The 20,190-nt window shown below is 40.4% G+C and overlaps 3 protein-coding genes across 9 annotated transcripts in view; 2 read left to right on the forward strand and 1 right to left on the reverse strand.

Moving 5' to 3' along the window:
• Positions 1-144: 144 nt before the first annotated feature.
• ssuh2rs1 (ssu-2 homolog, related sequence 1) lies at positions 145-5,784 on the reverse strand. Of its 2 annotated transcripts, XM_004546037.3 has the most exons (13): positions 5,368-5,784; positions 5,177-5,241; positions 4,531-4,632; positions 3,769-3,844; positions 3,461-3,590; positions 3,266-3,326; positions 2,937-3,058; positions 2,780-2,842; positions 2,608-2,690; positions 2,408-2,500; positions 2,178-2,283; positions 832-939; positions 145-712 (listed from the first exon to the last, which is right to left on the reverse strand). In XM_004546037.3, exons 1-13 carry the CDS (start codon positions 5,388-5,390, stop codon positions 572-574), a joined length of 1,173 nt encoding a protein of 390 aa, XP_004546094.2. In that variant the 5' UTR covers positions 5,391-5,784; the 3' UTR covers positions 145-571. The 2 variants fall into 2 exon arrangements, with proteins under 2 accessions (XP_004546094.2, XP_012773290.1); XM_012917836.4 differs by lacking the exons at positions 5,177-5,241; positions 5,368-5,784 and adding an exon at positions 4,894-5,100.
• Positions 5,785-5,878: 94 nt separating this feature from the next.
• On the forward strand, positions 5,879-9,104 carry rpl32 (ribosomal protein L32). Its single transcript, XM_004546038.4, has 4 exons — positions 5,879-6,016; positions 6,601-6,701; positions 6,810-6,991; positions 8,939-9,104. Exons 2-4 carry the CDS (start codon positions 6,606-6,608, stop codon positions 9,066-9,068), a joined length of 408 nt encoding a protein of 135 aa, XP_004546095.1. The 5' UTR covers positions 5,879-6,016; positions 6,601-6,605; the 3' UTR covers positions 9,069-9,104.
• A 1,619-nt stretch (positions 9,105-10,723) lies between these two features.
• LOC101487336 (glutamate receptor-interacting protein 2) overlaps positions 10,724-20,190 on the forward strand; it is a 32,724-nt gene continuing 23,257 nt past the window's right edge. For 2 of the 6 annotated variants that reach the window (XM_004546041.4, XM_004546039.4), the window contains exons 1-6: positions 10,728-11,165; positions 16,285-16,365; positions 17,020-17,158; positions 18,890-19,035; positions 19,894-19,977; positions 20,086-20,161. In XM_004546041.4, the coding sequence (XP_004546098.2) occupies positions 10,988-11,165; positions 16,285-16,365; positions 17,020-17,158; positions 18,890-19,035; positions 19,894-19,977; positions 20,086-20,161 (704 nt within the window). In that variant the 5' untranslated portion in view covers positions 10,728-10,987. Of the gene's footprint in view, positions 11,166-13,083; positions 13,628-16,284; positions 16,366-17,019; positions 17,159-18,889; positions 19,036-19,893; positions 19,978-20,085; positions 20,162-20,190 lie in introns of those variants that run through there. The other 4 variants (XM_004546043.6, XM_004546040.4, XM_004546042.5 and 1 more) reach the window with 4 other exon arrangements.

Here is a 20,190-nt window from a genome sequence, read left to right on the forward strand (position 1 = left end):
TCATTTTTCAAAACAAATATTACACAATCATACATATTTAAAAAAAAAAAAAAAAAACATACTTCGGCAACCTGAAATTGATTGTGTTAAAAATATATATTTCTAAATTAACAATGACCCTGCTTTAAGAAATACAAATACACAGTATCATAAATTTGATTTTATTGATAATGGGGGGGGAAAAAATCACTACTATCATGTTGCAAAGAAAATGCAAAAGGATTCAGTTAATATAAACAGTCATATAACATATCATTAGAGTTTACACTGTGAATACATTAAAATTGCATGTAAAACAAAAACATAACAATCGCTATCCCTTACCTTTGACATTACATGCAACACGAAAAATAGACAAGCCTTTTCAGTTCCACTAATATGTGAGATGATACATTCAATGCCTCCTTTAACTCCCTCATTACATCAAACTTTGATAATGTCATCTTTGCCCATATGTCACACAGCTCCCTTTTAAATCACCAAAATAGAACCATAAGTATGTAAATATGATCTCCTTTTTAGTGGTTTAATTAGTAAGAGTAAAAGGCTCTGATATGCCCAGCTATTGTGTTTACATTACAGTGCAGCAACAGGTGGCAGGGTAGTCATCTGCGTCAACTTTGAATTCGTTTCCATAAACAAAGTAGATGTTTGATTTTCCTTTCCAGGTGTATGTGACCTTGGTGATGGGGATCAGCTCTATGATTTGACGCTGCAGACAGAGAAAGAAAATATGAGTAGGGTGCATGCTGCTAAATTATTCTTTAACTAACCAAGTCATTAGATAATAGATAAACAAATGTTTTTTAATATAATATTGACAAAAAATACCTGCTGTAGAATGCGTGATGTCTGCATGTACTTTCCCTGGTGCTCACTGACAAGGCGCTGAGAAGCACTCACCACCGAAGTGTCAGGGAATCCTGAAAGTGGGTATACCTACAAAGGGTGTTCACAGTGAATTTAAGTTAAGCACCGAGTTAATGTGACTATTTAAACTGCACTGACCTATTGTTAAATAGCTCCAGCAGATTTAAATAAAAAAAAAAAAACCCCAAACAAACAGAGTTTAATTTTTACATTACGAGAAATGCAAAGGTATACAGTTATAAGCTCTGATAAGTTGATATGAAAACTGCATAGTTAAAGCAGCAGATAAGCAACTAGTCCTACACAATGGTCTCACAGGATGCGTTTGATGTCATTGTGGTCTCCAATGTTTTCCTAGTTGTAACAACCTAATGTACAGTAAATGGTGTTAGATACAACATGGGCTAAAATAATGATATTGTTTTAACATATCATCTCTTCTTGCAACATTAGTGAGAATAATAATGTGATTAAAGATGCTCCAAATATTCAGTCATGTAAAATGTCAGGACAGGACTGCATAGAGACATGTGAATGTTTTCACATGGCTCTATGCAGTCCTGGGAAAAACTAAGTACAGCCCATGATTCAGTATGTTGCAGAGCAACTCTTAGCAGCAATAACTTGAAGTAGTCGTTTTCTGCTATCAGTCTCTCACTTTGTTGCTTTATAATGTTGCTTCAGTTTATTGAATTTTTTTGGTCATTTGTTTATGCACAGCTCTTTTAAAGTCCTGCCACAGCATATTAGTCAGGTTGAGGTCTGGATATTGACTTTAGCTGTCAGATTGCCTCACATGTGACTGTACTATACAGACGCATCAATGACTGCAAGGTGCCCGGGTCCTATTCCTGTAGAAGAAGCCTAAATTATCAACACTCCACCACAGTGCTTAACAGTTGGTATGAAGTGTTTAAGCTGATATGTTGTGTTTGGTTTTCTCAAAAACTGTGTTGTGCATTACAGTCAAACATCTCTCTTTAGTGTCATCTGCCCAAAGCACATTGTTTCAAAAGTTTTGTGGTTTGCTCATATGCAACTCTGCAAACCTAAGCCGTGCTGCTGCTCTTTTTAGAGAAAAGAGGCTTCCTCCTGGCATCTCTTCCAAACAAGCCATACTTATTCGGTCTTATTCAAATTGTTCTGTCACAAACTTTAAAATAAAATTATAATCAACAGAAAATTTTCTGGGTATTTTTTTTCCTTCTTTAGTTACAAATATATAATGATCTATTTTCAATTATTTTCTTGCGGCGTACCAGGTATCACACCAAATATGGATAGTAATATCATCATAGACAGAATACCATGTATTGGGTGTCTCTGAAGAGCTCCTTGCCAGACACCTTGCTAAGGTTTTCCACCCGAAGTCCACTCAACTGTTCCACAACATAGGCATCAGAGTTGTTAGTCCTGGAAGCAAGAGGAAATTCAGTCTTCTATTATAGCAGCTTTACACCGTATATGACTGAGATTCATCTTATTAAGAGACTATTGCGCTGGCTAAGCTAGTTAAGTAATTTTTATCAATGTGCACCATTTCACAGTGAGCTTGATGTAAACCAGGAGCTGTTGTTTTCCATTGCATATGTCACACTGCCTCGATCCTTGCCCATGACAGGAACTGCAACTGTAAAAGAACAACTATCATTTTGCTTCACAAAAAAGCAAAAATTTGATTCATAATACATGACCCTGTTTGACCCTAAAAATAAGAAATCTGTGGTTTATGCTTACTTTTCTCTTCCTCTGCCACTGCAGTGGGTGCACCTATCATTTCCGTGACGATAACAAGATCCATTACACACCCAGCAAACTTTCTGTCAGGAGAAAAAAATAAAAAGAAAAGGCTTTTAGGAATTTTATCATTTATCCTTTTTTCTCCTGAGGGCCGTGCAAAAATACTTACGTTACCAGCTCCGGCACAGTCTTTGCATGGTTTTCGGCCAATTCCCAAACAATTATGGCAGGGCTGTGAATGCAATGTTTATCATGAGATAAAAATAAACAAAACATTTTTTAAAAAAGTAAAAGTAGTTATTTTTAACGTGTTTTCCACAGCTTACCTTCACAGATGATGTGTAGGGAACTTTAATAAATTGTTTGTCATCCAAAAAAAATTGGGGGGTTTTAGCAGGAATATCCCAAGGCCCTGGAGGTTGTTGGGCATAGGCATCCACCGTCTGACCTGGTACAAATAAAATGCATCCTAAATAGCTAGCTGACAGCTGAAAGCTAATGGAATTTTGCTCATTGTAACATGCTGATAAGCAGATCTACATCTTTGACTATTGGACTGTTTGTCTGACATGAAATTCATAATGTTACTTCAGACTTAAGAGTAATTCTATTTTTTAACATTAAAAAAAGGACACTTATTTAAACAGCATTGTACCTGTGTATGGTTCGTGACTCCACTCTGTAGATCTGGATTCAGTGAAAGTGTCCAGGCGGTACTAAAAAACATAAATGTTTGTATTGGTTATTGTTAATGATTATTCATGCTCTGTAATGTTAAAAAAAAAAAAAAAAAGTTATTTTTGATTGTCATTGTGGCAGGTTTTTCCAAATACAGCCTACTTCATCTTACCCTATATGTATTGAATGCCTCCATGTTAGTGATCACTCCATCCTTTGCTGGTGCAGAACTGTAGCAGCATTTACTCTTTACAAACAGGAGTAAGGCGTCCCGGGCTGTGTTTTCAGATATAGAGGGAATGCTGCCAGTAATAAGGGAAGGTGATATGATATGTCACATTGTCTACCCTTTTAATATGAAGTTTCAGTTGTCTGGGTGCTGAGGCACTGAGATTTTTTTTGCTTCCTAAAATCCGATCATCGAAAATGTTTTGCAATATCATGAGCTAGTATGGTGAAAGAAAGTGGTTTGAGTCTTACTTCCACTGGGGTTGATCCAGTGCAGGCTCAGGCTGCGCTGCTGGGAATGTGGGCATGGGAGGCGGCAGAAATCCACCTTAAAATCAAAACGTTTTTAGATTCATACAATAAAAAAAGACAACAAAAAGACAAGCCTAACGCTAGACCTCAAAGTCTGGCCAGTTGAGTTTTTCTCTGAGTCTGGAACTACGATTAATCATATCTGAAAAACCTGCTGACAACGTCCAGTTTTATTTATAAATATTGATCTGGTATCTTTTATACTGACATTTTCTTGTACTTTGCAAAGATTTACAAAGCTGAGGGCAACTTTTCAACACTGCAGAAAAATCCGACACCCCCAAGAAGTTACAATCTCAAAATATGCATTTGATTGTATTAACACCTCATATTTTCAGTATACCCAAAGTAGAGCATATAGTGTGTATTTGGGAACCTTGCAAAACTAGGTAAATAATGTAAATATTTGTAAAATCTGTAATTATTGATGCATGTTACCTCATCATCATAATTCTTTTGTTATATGATTGTACGCTGTAACATGATGTAAAGTAAATATTAATTTGAGTACTGCATTCATTGTCTTCTTCCCTTTCAGCCATGGAAAATTGTGTTTTAAGTATAAATATAGCATAGCATACAAGGTGTAACATTTTCAGATTTTTTTTTTTTTTTTTTTGTAATGTGTTTTTATTGAACCATTTGAGCCTCTGCATAGGACATTCATAGTGGCGCAAACAAACTATGTCCGGCATACGATACCTCCCCCAGCGACTGTTCCTTCATATCCAGGCATGTTGTCAAACATGCTGGCTGGAGGAGCGGTGGGGCCAATGGACTCAGCAACGGGTGGGGCAAACATTGCTGAAACAAACCAGAAGAACCAGTTCACTCATAGCCACAGACAGACTTTGAAATTGTATAAAATTTCAATCCTGTATTGACATTTTCACGAATCACAGTCAGACCAAAAAGAAAACCGGGAAAAGAAAGCTGGAAAATAAATGCATAAATAAATAAACTCCATCACTCAGTCTACTCTGAAATCTCCGGGCATTGTCCAAATTACACGTCACTGCTTCACAACATCCTATAAAGCTGTTAGGGTGCAATTATGTGACTTACGTTTGTGCAACTCCATGTTCGTATCCATACTGAGTTGTTTTTCCCGCACCAACTACTTCAGACAGGGGTTGATCTCACTTCCTTAAAACTTCCTTAAATCTCGCTAGACATTACACCCCCAGCAGTCTTATGTTACACTACATACGACTTCTCCAGCGACAGACACCTAACCTGTACGCCGCGATGACGTCACTCCCACAGCCGGAAGATGATAACTATTACTTTTATCACAACAATCTGTATCAATGAGTAAGAAAATAACAAGGAGGGTAAAAGATCTTACCAGGCGTCCCCGCAGCTGCTGGTATATAACCGGGATTATTTATTCCATAATCTCTGCCTGGCTGACTGCAAGTAAGGGGAAACGAAAGTTAAGATAATCAGAGTGGGGGGGCAAAAAAATTAATAAATACAATAAAATGCGAGCTGGGTTAAAGTTTAAAGCAAAGAAATACAGAATAACGCGATCATTACCTCAGAAAAGGCTGTCGCTCCATTCCAAAGCGTTTCACAGCAGCTACGAGAGAAAAGTCACACCGTGCAAAGTCTTCAGATGTGATCTAGAACCATGCACTGTCACTTCATCACAAGACATCAATCATGTGACATAAGACTGATCATTCGCCTTTTATTGCCCCACTCCTGCGTTACGTTCCCAGTTTTTCACAGCTGCCAGCTCTGGTTGCAGCAGTCAAACAGGATTTTTAAAAAAAAAAGATTTCTGGTTTTCTCAAAATAGGAACTGCCGTGTTTTATTGATAGTTTAGAGAAGTACAGAAAAACCCACCCCAGCACATACACACTCCCCCCAAAAGAGAAAGTATCCGCTCAGGAAGTACGCACCAAGTTTTGGGAGCGTGTTACAAATAATGGTGTATTTACAGCTAAAAGCCTCAGAGCACCATCGGAAGGTATCAAAACACTTTACGAATAATAACAACGACCAGAGTCCAAATATGTAGCTAAAACAGTTTTGACAAAGACAATCCGGTTGAGTCAAAAAGCATGTTGCAGTTTTTTTTTTAGATAGACTACAGCACCCATAATCCTTTGCAATGCTCACGGAAGTCCTTTTTCTTTCCTTCCGCCATCCCCGAAGTCCCTTTTGGATTTACATCGGCGGGTGAGTTGGTACAATCTGAAACAATCCGCTAGATTTTGGGCATTATTCGCCCATCCTGACATGGTTCACGAATCATTGACATTTATTATATATGTACAGGCTACGAGTTATAGTTTTGTCTTGCGAAATGTGCTTAAATTGAGCAAAGTGCTGGTGCTAAAGAGACTTACCGGCTGGCAGCGCCATCGACGTGAAATGGAGTTGTAGTCTTCAGCAAAGGCCTGCTGTACTAAATTTCTCATAGAAATATATTCTGCTCATAAATCTAATACGTGACAGAAAACAAAAGTAGTTGTACGTAATTGTATTTATGTTTAACCTCAAACTCATGTGAAATCCTTACAGTAGAGTAGCATGGCTTGGCTAGCTAGCTAAACATTGAGCCTACCGGAGACGCTAGCTAACGATGGTCTGCACGTTTGCTTTGAGACTCACTTCTCGGAGTAGATGTAGATGTTTTGAGACATAAAGGCTATGCTTGTCTTTTGTTTCAGCTTGTAATTGACAGAATATAGTGCAGCAACGGTGAGGCTTGGCATGTTGAGTTTGTGCTAAACTTGTCTTTTCATGTGGTTTGTCCTCAGTCACCATGGCAGCCCTCAGGCCCCTCACTAAACCCAAGATTGTCAAAAAGAGAACCAAGAAGTTCATCCGCCATCAGTCTGACCGATATGTCAAGATCGCGGTAAGTGTCATGTCATAGATGCCCATCAGTTTTGGACTGTTTACCTGCGGGGACTAACTCATGTCAGTGAGTTATATTACCTACACGTTTATTCACATATCCTTACAGAAAAACTGGCGCAAGCCCAGAGGTATTGACAACAGGGTCCGCAGGAGGTTCAAGGGCCAGATGCTGATGCCCAACATCGGTTATGGTAGCAACAAGAAGACCAAGTTCATGCTGCCAACTGGTTTCAAGAAGTTCCTGGTGCACAATGTCAAGGAGCTTGAAGTCCTTTTGATGAGCAACAAGTAAGTTATGAATGCATATGCATGTAGATTACTGCTGCCGTAGATGTAGAGGACATGGTGCACCAAATGGCTTGTATTGGAATAATGTCATACATAGGTTTTTTCCCCAATGTCTGTGCAAAAGTTTATTATAATTAAAAGTATGCAAACACTATATTAAATTAGACAGCTACAGGGAGACATTAGAGTAATTGTTTTTGTGTAGTTAAAGTATGTTGAAGGATTTTACGGAGTCTTCCTTGTTCAGGTAAAGCCTCTAAGACTGTGACTGTGCATATATGCATGTTGAGATCATGTACCGGTACAGTAAAGAAATAGGTTTAATATAGCAGAAGCCTGTGCATTTTGGTGCTATTTGTCCATAAACACAAGGTGCTGCTTGAGTCAGCGAAACCCCAATAAGTAAAACTTATCATGTTATAGTGCTGATGACTTTTCTGAGATATGTGTGCAAAAGACGATGAGCATTTCATATATTTAAAGTTTGCAGTTGCACTGACTGGTTCAACAGTGAGTGATGTTTCCATTCTCAGTCATCTTGGCATTTTTCTGGTGAAAGTTGCTGCTGGTTTAGTATTACCTCCTAAAGATGTTTTGCTTTTGACAATTTTTGGCCTTCTACCTAAGAAAAATAACAGGGGACTGTAATTTTTAAGCCCCATCTTTACCCTTAGCCTATCTGATCAGTCGCCACTCAAAGACTTTTAAAATGACATTTTTGCCTCCAGTATGTTGAAGTAGCTGCATACTTTTGTCCCATGTCTCAAACCTCAACAAGTGAGACCAAACGCTGGAAGGATTGAGCCACTATATGAGCCCCAAATTTGTTTTTTGTTGTTGTTGTTTTTTGTTTGTTTGTTTGTTTGTTTGTTTGTTTGTTTGCAGAAGCGATTGGATGTTTGTTTGTTTTGTTTTTTTAGGATATTTAATTTTGTAACTGTAGGCCATGGCCAGAAAAGACACCACTCATCCCCTGATAATATTTTTTAAAGGTGGTTTTAGTTCATGAGACTAATATAATAACCTAACAGTCTGATAACCAGAAATACAGATGTCATTTAAAAAAAAAAAAAAAGATCTTGTATGAGGAAGTTGACTGTCAATGTACCTCCACAATAACTGAATTCCCAACATCCTATTAATATATGTTTTGTTGTCAAAGTTTATTTGGTCACTGTTTCAAATTAGAGCGGAGGGTTCAGTGTTTAGAGGAAAGAAGTTTGTAACACTTAAACACCTACATTGAAATGCTAGGAGTTCTCCCATGGTCAGACACAGCGGGAATTTCACTTCTTATTGTACGTGTACACAGTTTCTGGTTATCAAAAAGATTTTAAACCTATAATAAAGCCACTTAGCTTGTTTTCAGAGACTTGATCTTTTTTGAGATTACTCAGTGTTTCGGCAGTTAGTTTGATTCAGAAGGCATATAATTGATCCCATAGGACAGGTCGTGTTGAGAACCCTAATAGTGCTCAGACTGTTTGCTACGGGAGGATGTGGACCCCAGTTTCTCAGCTGTATTGGACAGACAAACTTTAGGCATATGGTTTGTGGTTCAAGGGAGCAGTTTGATTCTTCTCATTCACGTCTTCTTTTTAAAAATAACTTATTTTTTGAAGCAGGTGTAAGCATAAGTCCACAGAGATGATAGTCTGGTCAGTAAAGATGAGGGTCAGATCAGCTGCATAGTTTTCACGTAATTTGTGGCACAACTTTCAGAGGATTGTCTTTGCCAGAACATGGACTGAATCCTGATGCTTGACATTTTGACATCTTGCTAATGTCCATAAAGTTGTGATTGAATTGTGCTTATTGAAATTGTGACAGACTAAACTCTTTATAATTATTTTATTTGGGATAAATACAAAAATGTCACATGTCAGTTGCTTATATTTCCTTGAAGACACCTTTTCACTAACCGAATGTGATTCTGTGCCTCTGTAGGACTCACTGTGCCGAGATTGCCCACAATGTCTCCTCCAAGAACAGGAAGCTGATTGTGGAGAGGGCAGCTCAGCTGGCAATTAAGGTCACGAACCCCAACGCCAGGCTCAGGAGTGAGGAGAACGAATAAACTGGTTATTCACAATAAAGACTTAAAAATGGAAAATGGCTTCTGGATCTTTTTTTTCCCCACTTTTGAACTTAATTGGCTGTTTTTAAAAAGACTCGTGTGAATATATGAAACCGATTTAAACCTGGAGTAATACTATAAAGATCAAAATTAGTACCAAGATTTTGGTCATACATTTGGTCAAATGTGCATTTATAAAATAAAAATTGGTTTATTTCTTACATTCAAAGGAGTATCACTCGTGGAAGGAAGAGCTATTTTATTTTTCCCTGGAAATGATAAGAAATGCTTACCCAAGAGAGCTGGTTTCATTTTCCCTGGGCAACATTATTATTATTTTTTTTTTTTTTTCTTTTTTACCAAACCCTGTCGGTGAATGGAATAGAACAAAAGGGGCAAGATACCTGAAGAGAAGCACTGACCTGCACTTTAAACAGAGGAGGGCAGAACTTATGGACAGTTATTACTCTTATTACATTGTGAAATAACCCAAACTGCAGTTACCTGTGGTACCATGTTTGTTTTAAGACCACCTCCTCTTAAAGACATCCTGAATTTATAAACTCGTAAACCATTAAAAATCATAAATATTATGTTTTTGACACAGGGAGATTAGACAGGTGATTCTTGTGTTAAGGTGTCCAAAGATTTAGATGATCTGAATATATGTACAAGTAATCTTATGACCGCAAAGAGCAGACTTTTTCAGACTAATTCAGGCATTTTTTTTTATGCTGAGCATAATGTAAATGAGAACGGATGCCCTTTACATGGTCAACTCTTGCTGTTCAACCTTCTGTTTGTGAGGGATAACCAATCAAATGAGATTCCAGCTGAAGGGAAAGAAGCCAATATGGATTTTTCAGACAGTGGATGAACTCAAGTCCAGTGTAACACAAATAAGGAGTACTTAAAAACCTTCTCTAATACAGATGTAAAAGTGAACCTAATGGTTTGTTTAATAAGGTTTGTTTTTTTACAATTTGATATTATTTAGAACTTGAACAAAAGTCATGTCAGTGTAGTTTAAATGGTACCCTAAACATTTTGTATTGCTATTTAGTTTTATCGTGAGGTGTACTCATAGGCTTTTCGGGATTTCTGTTGCTATATATAAGTAAAAGAAGCACACATAATTTGTTAAACCTGCTACAGCAAGTTCATAACAAGCCTTTCTGTAAAGATTCATATGTGTTGCCTAATCCAAAATTAAGCTTGATGACATTATCTCTGACTAAAAGCTCTCTCAGCCATAAAGGACATTTTTCAAGCCTTCTGTATAGAAAGGAAGCCAACAGTTACCACCTGACTTGTATTGGCTGACTGGTTTTGGACCAGTTAACTTGGAGCTTAGAGTCAGTTTGGCAACGTGGATGAATATGTTCTGATAAAGCCTCGGCTGACACACTCATGTAATTACTTAAGTTGTGTCAATAGAGCAACGACAATGTAATCAAAAGGCATTGCTTGAATTGGCCTGCTCAGATTGTGTACTGCTTGATGATGTTGAGAGCCGGATCCCTGCAGAGAAAGTTTCCATTGCGTTCTGGCAGACAAGCTGTGCCCCACAGCCCTGAGCCCTCTGCCATCTGTTCCCGTAAAACTGACATTGCCAGAGAAGCAAAAACACAACATTTATTTGGCCAGTCAGCTTGTGGCTGTTAGGATGTGGAAGTAAGTTACCAATTATGGTTGGAAAAAACAAGCAGAATCTTGGGTCTGAAGCTTTCCTCGTTCCGAAACCAGCACCTGTTTGTGGAGTGTCCTGGAAGACTCACCTTAGAGGACTGGATGTTCTCCAGAGAGAAAGAGAGGAGAACATGAGAACAGCAGGGCAGGCAGACACTGCAACGTCTGAGAGATGGTGAGAGTGTCAGGAAGAGGACAGAATCTATTTTTTCCCTTTCACTGCTCAGAAAATGAACATGTCAGCAAGGGTCACGTTTGGAAAAGGGCGCCTCACTTCCAAACAGCTCTTCTTCGCCTTCCCTCAGACAGATTCCCTGAGGAAAGGCAGCCGGTCTGCAGGAGGAAAGAGAAGGATGTTCTCCTTTTCTCTCAGATGTCGACTGGGTGTCATCAGAGGAAGGACAAAAGGTAAAATCTGACATTTAATATTTAACAAGATACCCAAGACTTCTATGGAGTATCCAGAATTTATCTTGTAATCCCAACAAAATACTTACGCAAGTTTACCTCTGTATATAACCTTCAACACTCTTTAATTCATGTACATTATGCTGCAGGCCTGTCAAACATAAATGTGTGAGCATGCTTGAGACCTGTGAAACTGAACATTCGCTTGAAGAAAATCTTGGATGATGATTCTTAGAGGTGAACAGGAACGCAGGCGTGTGATGTGTGGGACACGCGTTTCCTCTGGCTCCTTTTCTTCACACTGATATGTGCTGGCTGACAAGTGATTTAGTCATTTCGCTCCTCACACTTTCACTTGCAGCTGAAGCTGATAACCATAAGATGGCAGTGTGGTCAGTTTGATCGATGTTGAGGTTAAGCTCCACGGCCTCCTGTCTGGAATATGGTCATGTGAAGTAAATGTAGGCACTTTCGTGAGGGTTTCTCTACGTAAATGGAGATGGATCAGCATTGAACAGCGAAACCAGTCACACACCAATGTCTGTTGAGATCACGAAATATTTTGCACCAGTTTCTTTTCTTTTTTTCAAATATTGAATATCACACATCTTTGTTTTTATGCCAAGGTCACAACAAAAAAAAAAAAAAAGGGCACTCTTATACTAATCAATACCTTGTCAGTAATGCTACAGCAATTATGTTGATTTATCGTCTAGAGCAAATGTAAAAGAGTCCATTTTTATAACATTGCCAGTCGGTTCCCAGAGGTTTTTATCAGTCCAACAGACTGCTCCATCTCCCAATTCTCTTTATTCTGGTGGAAATTAATTAGTCTCGCTCTGAAAGACTACACTCGCTCACACTGTAAATGGGGTATTAAGGACAAAAGTCTCAGAGGAAATCATCTACACCAAAGAGTATTGTGTCCACTGGAACAGCTGACTAATTAGGCTCCACGCAACAGCGGATAGAAACATGGAAATGTTTGTTTGTAATCACTTTACACATGTGGGCAAAAGGCCGCTTTGGAACAAAGGGTCTAATGTTTTTTATGAGCTTCTGAATTTTATGTATTTTGGTTTTATCCCTTTTTTTTAATCTGCCTCTAAAGTGATGACAAAAACGATCTGCACTGAACCAAAAACAGAGGCTGATGAGGTTTCGAGGAGCTGCCAGTGATGCTGAAGGAGGGGTTTGTTTTGATAGTGGTTGCAGCGCAGGTCAGGAAGTGGCAGGCGCCGAGGTTTTTGTGCGTGACAAATGCCCAGACAGGTGCAGTGATGGGCCCTTCGTGTTTGGGTGGAGGGCCCCTGAAGGATTAGCAAAGGGTCCTTTAACCCCTCAGAGGGTGAAACATGAGATGTCAGGCCTCAGAGGAAACAGATTTCACAGTTTCATTAAGCTGCTCAGATTTAACGTGTTCCTATTTTACTGCCGTTTGAATATATTTCACTTATTATCACGATTGCAGTTTGAATGTCGACTGTGCTTGACGACTGCATAATATTTAGAAGCAGCAACAACTGCAAGATGTACAGGCAGCTGTTCTTCACAGGAATTTAACATATGCTTCCTCCAATATGCTGCGTGTGCACGTGTGCGTGCATGAGAGAAAAAGAGAGAAGATAAGAGCACTGTGCAGACACAAGCTCTGTAAAACGGTTTTGTCTCCATGTGAGAAAAACGTGACACTGTCTGACAATGAATGTGCAGGTGGTGTTAATTGTTCCGAGAGTTGAGTGTGTGGGGTGTGCGCAGTTTTGTCGTGTCTAATCTGAACGTGTGTACTCTATGTGTGTGCTGAGAATGTGTTTGACTTGGTGGGAAGTGGATAAAGAGTCTGTCTATGTGTGTGTGGGGGTTGGCAAAGGGGAGGGAGTGACTATCGTGTGTGCCTGCTTCACTGAACCCCTCTGGCAGAGAGGGAGACAGAGAGAGGGGAGAGCAAACGCTGTAGCTCTGTATGAGAGGGCTGTGTGTGAGCTCATGTGAGTGTATGAAGAGGGCATGATAAATCCTCTGGAAAAAAGACGAGCGATTAGTAAGAATAGCGCAAAAAAACGGGACAACAGCGAAATGGCAAGAAAAGGACACGAACCATTTCTCTCCCTGCTTTGGATTTTATAGAAGGAGCACAGCTTGGCAGATAGTAGTTTTAGATGTATGTGAGCATTGAGAATAATCATTTAGGAAGGTAGTGAGGATCAAAATTTGCCCTTTGGAGCTCCAGACCTTCCTGGATAGTGTCAAAATTTAAGGACATGCTGGAGTTGATGCACAGGAATGAAGGAAGAAAGATGTTTTTTCTAAGCAGCTGAGATCTGGTCTCTTGGGTCGCCTACTTTCACCACAGCTCTCTGCCCACTACTAAAGATCAGCAAGGTTACTTCCAGAGGGTGGCTCCGCTGATTTAACTCCAGCCATGCTCTGTGGTCTGAGGAGAGACACCAAGAACAGCATTGGTAAGAGGAACATATTCTGACATTCATAGTCAAAGGGTACAGATTTTGTGTGGCCATAGAAGATTTAAGACAGTCACTTCTGAGAGGTGCCTACGTCCCTGCGGTCTTAAATCTGTTCAGCTTTAATGCAAATGAATTTGATGGTGGAATCATTACAGTGCGTGCAATGCAGCAGTAATAGATTGCGAGAGATTTAAATGTCAGTGGACTCAGCCACCAGCTCTGCATATCATCCTGTCATGTGTAATTAGGGCAGATATAGCAGCATAAACTGGGTCTGGAAGGGCCCAGTTTATAAATAAAGTTTCACCTCTGAAAATAGCAATATGATTTCATTGTCAGTCAGTACCGCCCACATATTTAACCTACATTCTAGGATAGTAAAAAGTGCCCTTAATTGATTCGGAAGTTAATCAACTCCCTAAATATTTATGCAGGAAGAATCTTATTTGTAGTCACCAGGTCTTTCAGATGGAGGAGTAGTCATACCCTTAAAAAAAGAGTTTCCTCTAAAGAAACAGAACTGAGAGGATTCATAGTTGTAATCAACACCATCCCAATCTTAATTTTGGCTCTTGATTTGGGTGCTGAGGATGGCTTGATGGCACAGTAGCATTCAGTCACGTGCGGTGTGTTGGGTCTGTGTAACCCAGAGCCAGTGTTGCCTTTTGACAGCAATGACAGCTGTTGGACCGTCAGGGCCCCCAGGAGTCCGTGTGGTTACGAGGCTTTTGCCTTGCCTAACATGTTTGCGATGTGTCACTCACTTTGTGTGCTTTGTGCCTCAAAGCTACTGGACACAGGACTTGTGCAGGGACGTGAGGTAAATTAATGACAATGTTATGCTTGTGCATATTCTCCAAATCGCCATAACGTGCAAGACGGAGATTTGTCTAGTTAAGCTTTGACTCATGCGGATGCCTGAAGGTTTCAGGTCAGTAAAGGTATGACAAAGGATCTATGCCTCTCAGCTGTCCGAAGGCTTCAGCTTCAGTTGGACAGATGTGGTGACTCGGTGTGGACAGAGATAAAGCGGTGGGTTTGATGCCCTTCAAGCACTTCAGTCTTTGCAAATCAGTGCAGATAACAAAAAAGACATGTCAGACTAAATGAAATGACATTCTTCATGTCAAACCAATATATTGTCAGTAGATCATTGTCAAACTGATATAATCTGAAGCCTGAAAGCTTACTTACTTCTTTCATTTCTGACCTAGAGCAAATGAGAGGAGATCATACATGAATATTTGATTCTCATAGGCATTCTCATATATGGACATACAGTACATATATGTAGTTCAACTTGATTTCTTTTTTGTCTATTATTATCCTCTGTCTCACTTGCATTTTGTACATTGTCACGTTTCAGTGAGCCCTGAAGTTGGCTACAACTTGAAATCTGCTTTTCTTGTGACTGTTTACATCTGGCACCATTAAAAAGCATGCATAATGAGCTTTTAGCAGCAGGTGTCGTTTGCAGTGTGTTTATGGATTTCGCGAAAACCACGGCTTCATTACATTTAATACTGAGGAAAATGTACATTTATGATGATTCCCCAGCAGAGTACCACGGTTTGCCTTCTCAATGATGTGTAGACAGATTTATGGATGTTTGTTCAGATGAATATTATAATTATTGTGACACTCTCACACAGTGTAAATCACCCTAAATCTAAAAACATGTATGGCACCTCAGTTCCCTTCAAGAGTTCTGGGGCTGCGCGTTGCCAAAACTATGTACCAATCAAAAATACTTAACTTCACCGTCCAGCGGTTTGAAAAGCTTGTGCAGTTAATGTGTTAGGACTGATTCTTACCAGTGTCTCCACTCTGCAGTACTAACGCAGTCATCATTCCAGACTCTTGCTTGTGAGTACTTCAGTTTGATGCACGTCATATGAAAAGCAGCAACATGCTCTCCTCCACTCATCTCATCCAAGTGTGGACCTGGCACAGCTATTTTTCAAGTTTGTAATGTGATGTTCAATCGCTGTGCTGGACAGCTGAAAAAGCTAATCCGCAATGAACAGGATTAGCGAAATGCCAAGTCAGTTTCCTCATCACTACGACTGCTGACATGGATGCATGGCTGCTTTCAGGTTCAGATGGCTGGGCAGTTGCTCCACTAATCTGAGGACGGTCCAGTGCTGAGTCCCACTGTGGGTTAAGAATAAAAACTACCTTGCTCTGCAGAGCACATTCCCTAGCTTTATCTGACAGCTGCTATAAATGACATGAAATGATGATTTCTTCTCTATGCATGAACAGACCATTAACTGCATGCTGTTCTTTCAGGAAGGCTCCCATGCTGTAGTAGCTGCTTGTTGCAAATGTATCCTTGTGTTAAATTAAAGGTCCTTGCTGGAGACAGGGGCTAGCTATTTTAATTCCTTGACCCTTTAATATGATTGTTAGGGAAACAAAGTGGTGTGACCTTTCAAGGTCCTGAGTTTGAGGTGACCATTCTAGCTCAGATAGTCCTGACAGAAGTATTTTTGGCTGTAGTGTTTCCCTGCAAAAGCTCCTCAATGACAGAGGGTGAAGTTCAAACCCCTTACTGTGGGCTGCTGTCACGATGTGCATTGGGGCAGTCGTTTTCATTTAGTCTTCTGCTGCAGCATTTCCCTACATATCCTATCACCACACTGTCTCTTCAGATGAAGGACCATACTCAAAGGGAAGCAAAGAGTCCGGGGCAACTGACCAATCACATTCGTCTCGGAGGCGCAGCCTTTCAGGTACAATACACTCAAACCTGATGTTACATCATTTACTTTGTTTGTTGTCTGATTCATGCTACTATGCTCAATTCACCTGAGTCCCCAAGAAGAGGAAGCATCACTCCATGTTTGATTGAGACGCTTGTCTGTAGAGCCGTTTACGTCCTGCGGTTTGCTTGAAGTTGCACTGTTTTGAATGCTTGGATAAGGTAAAATATTTGCTTGTGTTGCAAACCTGTCATTGGTAGTAAAACCACACATTGCAGACTGATTTAAAAGCACAGCACAATGTGGAGCGCAAGACAGAATGAGTTCTCCGTTGACACATAAGCACATATCCATCAATTGTTGACAGGCCAGATAATTTCCAGCTTGTTCTTTATTATGAATTCGATGCATTTCTTTTCTCAATCCTTATGTAGAGTCGTTTGAATAAAACCAGTTTTATTCTCCACATCCTCCTTCTGAACTCTTCACAAAGATTAACTGAGAGATCTGAAGGAACAAGGAGAAGACAGGAGGCTGAGAAAATAAAGTAGGAGGTCTTATGTCAGAGAGCATTTCTGTGAAAGATTCAGGGAAAGAGTCTTTCGTTGCCCCTCAGACAGGGTGATTCTGTCAAGCAGAAGCTAATGCTGACTGCAGATCTGTGCCTGCGTCTGTATCTGTCAGCAGAAGAGTATCGAGGAGTGACCACCGTGGATCTGATGAAAAGGGAAGGCAGCAGCCTTGGCCTCACCATCTCCGGAGGGTCTGATAAGGATGGCAAGCCCAGAGTGTCAAACCTACGGCCAGGTGGGCTAGCTGCCAGGTGAGATCTCTGCTCCGTGATGCATTTAAAACCTGGCAACCACACCAAGCTGCCCGGACTTATTATTCTGCCCCCTGACAACGTGCGCATGTTGCAAAGCTGCACCGTCTCACTAACTGCAGGGCTGTAGGCAATGTGTTAGATCAGCTTGACCCAGAGTGACACCCCAACAGGATCAATGGAGCTATGTCCAAGAGCAGATTTAAATTTTATCTCTATTTCTGATCAGTTCATGCTTGATTTTCTGTACTGTGGTGATAACTCAATATAAATGTTTTGTGAGCGTGCTTTTTGTGCTCAAAGATTGTTTAATTAAGATAAAGCTAATTTTCCCCAACATCAGCCATGTGATAAGAAAATTCATTGGAAAACTCACATTTCATGATGATTAAGCAGCATGTGACCACAGTGAAACACACACACACACAGATTTGTGAGAATGACACAGCCCCTCTGAAAATGTCTTGGCCAAATATGCCATCACTCGTCAAATCCAAGGAGGTTTTAAACGCAGACACAGTGCTAATTCATCCGAGCAGCTTGTTTTCCATCAGCCGAGTTCATGCTTGTGTGGAAGTGCTAGTTAATTTACTTGGTGGAGAGACACACAGGCAGACAGGAGAGCGACAGGCAAAGACATAGTGTGACGAGACTGGACCAGGCGACAGGCCGTTCAGCTCTGCCGGTTGAGACATCTCTCTTACTGCTGTCAGTGCTGATTGTCAGTAGCCTAAAGGTGAGAAGGGCAAGCAGGGCAGAACATCTATTTAATTAATTAGCTCTCTGATGAGCCTCGTGTTGACTCAGAATGTCACATGTCAGACACCATGTACAATCATCTCTGTCAGTGTGTGAAGACGTGAGGCTTTCAGCCAACCTGCTCCAGCATCCACTCTCCTTTTTGCACAGGTGGCTCACTATGTTAGTCGGCTTACTGCTGATGCACGTCGGATCCAATTATCATAACCGTTTCAACAAAAACAGAAAACCAACTATGATTATTTCTGTGAAGTTTATTTCTCACTTTTATTTGTTTGTTTTTCACAAAGGGATGATGCACTGAAAGCCACTCAGAATGGTAAATGGCCTGTATTTATATAGTGCTTTACTAGTCCCTAAGGACCCCAAAGCGCTTTACATATCCAGTCATCCACCCATTCACACACACATTCACACACTGGTGATGGCAAGCTACATTGTAGCCACAGCCGCCCTGGGGCGCACTGACAGAGGCGAGGCTGCCGGACACTGGCGCCACCGGGCCCTCTGACCACCACCAGTAGGCAACGGGTGAAGTGTCTTGCCCAAGGACACAACGACCGAGACTGTCCAAGCCGGGGCTCGAACCGGCAACCTTCCAATTACAAGGCGAACTCCCAACTCTTGAGCCACAATCGCCCCAAGAACCTTATTTCACCTCGCTGATTACAAATCGCTCAGGGTGAGGGCTGTAGTGAGTTATAAATCCAAAGCAATGAGCTCCCCCCAATATTCTGATAATTCTCATTTTGAAGCTTTCACAGCTTTCTCTTACATTAAACATATTTGTACCTTTCACCTCACGTATTAAGTAACACAGTAATGCAGCCAAAAGCTGATATTGCACATTAGTGGTGCAAATTTTTAAACTTTGGTAACAAACATGGATTGACTCAGAACAGCTGCCTGCTTTGTCCACTTAGTAACTGAATGCCGATCCTAATCGTATGTCTTGTCTATGACTTTCCACAGGAGTGACCAGCTGAATGTAGGAGACTACATCAAGTCAGTGAATGGCATCAATCTGTCAAAGCTTCGTCACGATGAGATTATCAGCCTGCTGAAGAACATTGGGGAGCGAGTTGTGCTGGAAGTGGAGTATGAACTGCCTCCATTTGGTAGGTGGTGTGTCTGATTCACAGTTTTAGCAGATGGAAAGAGTTGTGTGAGATGACAGTATGAAAATGCTTATCATTAATGCAAATTATTTTTATTTTCAAATATTTGGTCTGCAGCCAAAAATCTAAAATGCAAGAACAGGAGAAAAATGTAGTTGCCTTTCAAAAGCATTCTTTATCCTGCTTATTATGAGTAAAACAGAGTATTTAGGTCAACACACAAAAACATGAAGAAGGTTTAAATTCAAAGGCTAGTTTGACAAGTTTTTAAATTCCTGAAAAGAAGGAAATGAATGATAATTGGCAAAAGTAAAGGAGAAAGATCTCTGGACATCCAAATGATGCAGGTCATGATGAGGACACTGCACTGCCAGAGGGCTCAGCCCTCACTTCCACACTCATCTGCACTGTGGCCTTTCTACATGTTTGGATCCAGACATCCTGACATCTTTTTAAAAGCAACCCACCAAATCAGCGCTTACTGAGAAAAAGTATTTCTGAACAGATGTTTAATGCTGATGCACGCGTGAAGCACAGCTGCTCTTAATGAATATTTCTGCTATATTAAAAGAACAGCCGTAACCTAAAACCTATCTGCCAAATCAGGCTCGGTTTGAACTTTCAGGATGAAAATCATCAAATCAATGCTTACTATGTTTCTACGGGAAGCTGACCTGGTCCTCAGGCAGTGCTCTGTTTGCAAACCAGAAGGTCAAACACATAAAGTTATTCACCTATTACCAAGTAATCAACTTTCTAAATTCAACATTTCAGGTTATACTGGAATCAAACTTTTGACAAACCTTTTGTACTGCTAGTATTTATTTAATCATTTTGTCAATTCTGCTTTACTCTTAGTCCAGAACCCCTCAGGAGTCATAACCAAAAGCATCGAGGTGTGTTTACACAAGGAGGGCAACAGTTTTGGTTTTGTCATGAGAGGTGGGTGCCTAGAATGTTTTTCTCTGTTTTTCCAGTCCTTTAATACATATAGTTTTCCATTGATCTGTGTGCTCTGATTTTCTTTTCTTCCTTTCTGATTTGGGTCAGGAGGCTTCCATGAAGACTGGCGCAGATCTCGTCCTCTGGTGGTGACCAGCGTCAGGCCTGGAGGTCCGGCTGATAGGTAAGGATAAGGACACAGATATGGACAAA

This window comes from Maylandia zebra, linkage group LG20 (assembly GCF_041146795.1).
Source record: "Maylandia zebra isolate NMK-2024a linkage group LG20, Mzebra_GT3a, whole genome shotgun sequence".
NCBI classification, from domain to species: Eukaryota; Metazoa; Chordata; class Actinopteri; order Cichliformes; family Cichlidae; genus Maylandia; species Maylandia zebra.

Bases quoted from the DNA above. Each gene is read 5' to 3' on its own strand.
- ssuh2rs1 (XM_004546037.3), bottom strand. From the start codon at position 5,390: ATGGAGCGACAGCCTTTTCTGAG. The intron at 3,845-4,530 runs GTATCGTATGCC...TTTGATTTTAAG, and splicing joins AGGAACAGTCGCTGGGGGAG to GTGGATTTCTGCCGCCTCCC. The intron at 713-831 runs GTATTTTTTGTC...CTCTGTCTGCAG, and splicing joins CATCACGCATTCTACAGCAG to CGTCAAATCATAGAGCTGAT.
- rpl32 (XM_004546038.4), top strand. From the start codon at position 6,606: ATGGCAGCCCTCAGGCCCCTCACTAAACCCAAGATTGTCAAAAAGAGA. The intron at 6,702-6,809 runs GTAAGTGTCATG...ATATCCTTACAG, and splicing joins ACCGATATGTCAAGATCGCG to AAAAACTGGCGCAAGCCCAG. The intron at 6,992-8,938 runs GTAAGTTATGAA...GTGCCTCTGTAG, and splicing joins GTCCTTTTGATGAGCAACAA to GACTCACTGTGCCGAGATTG.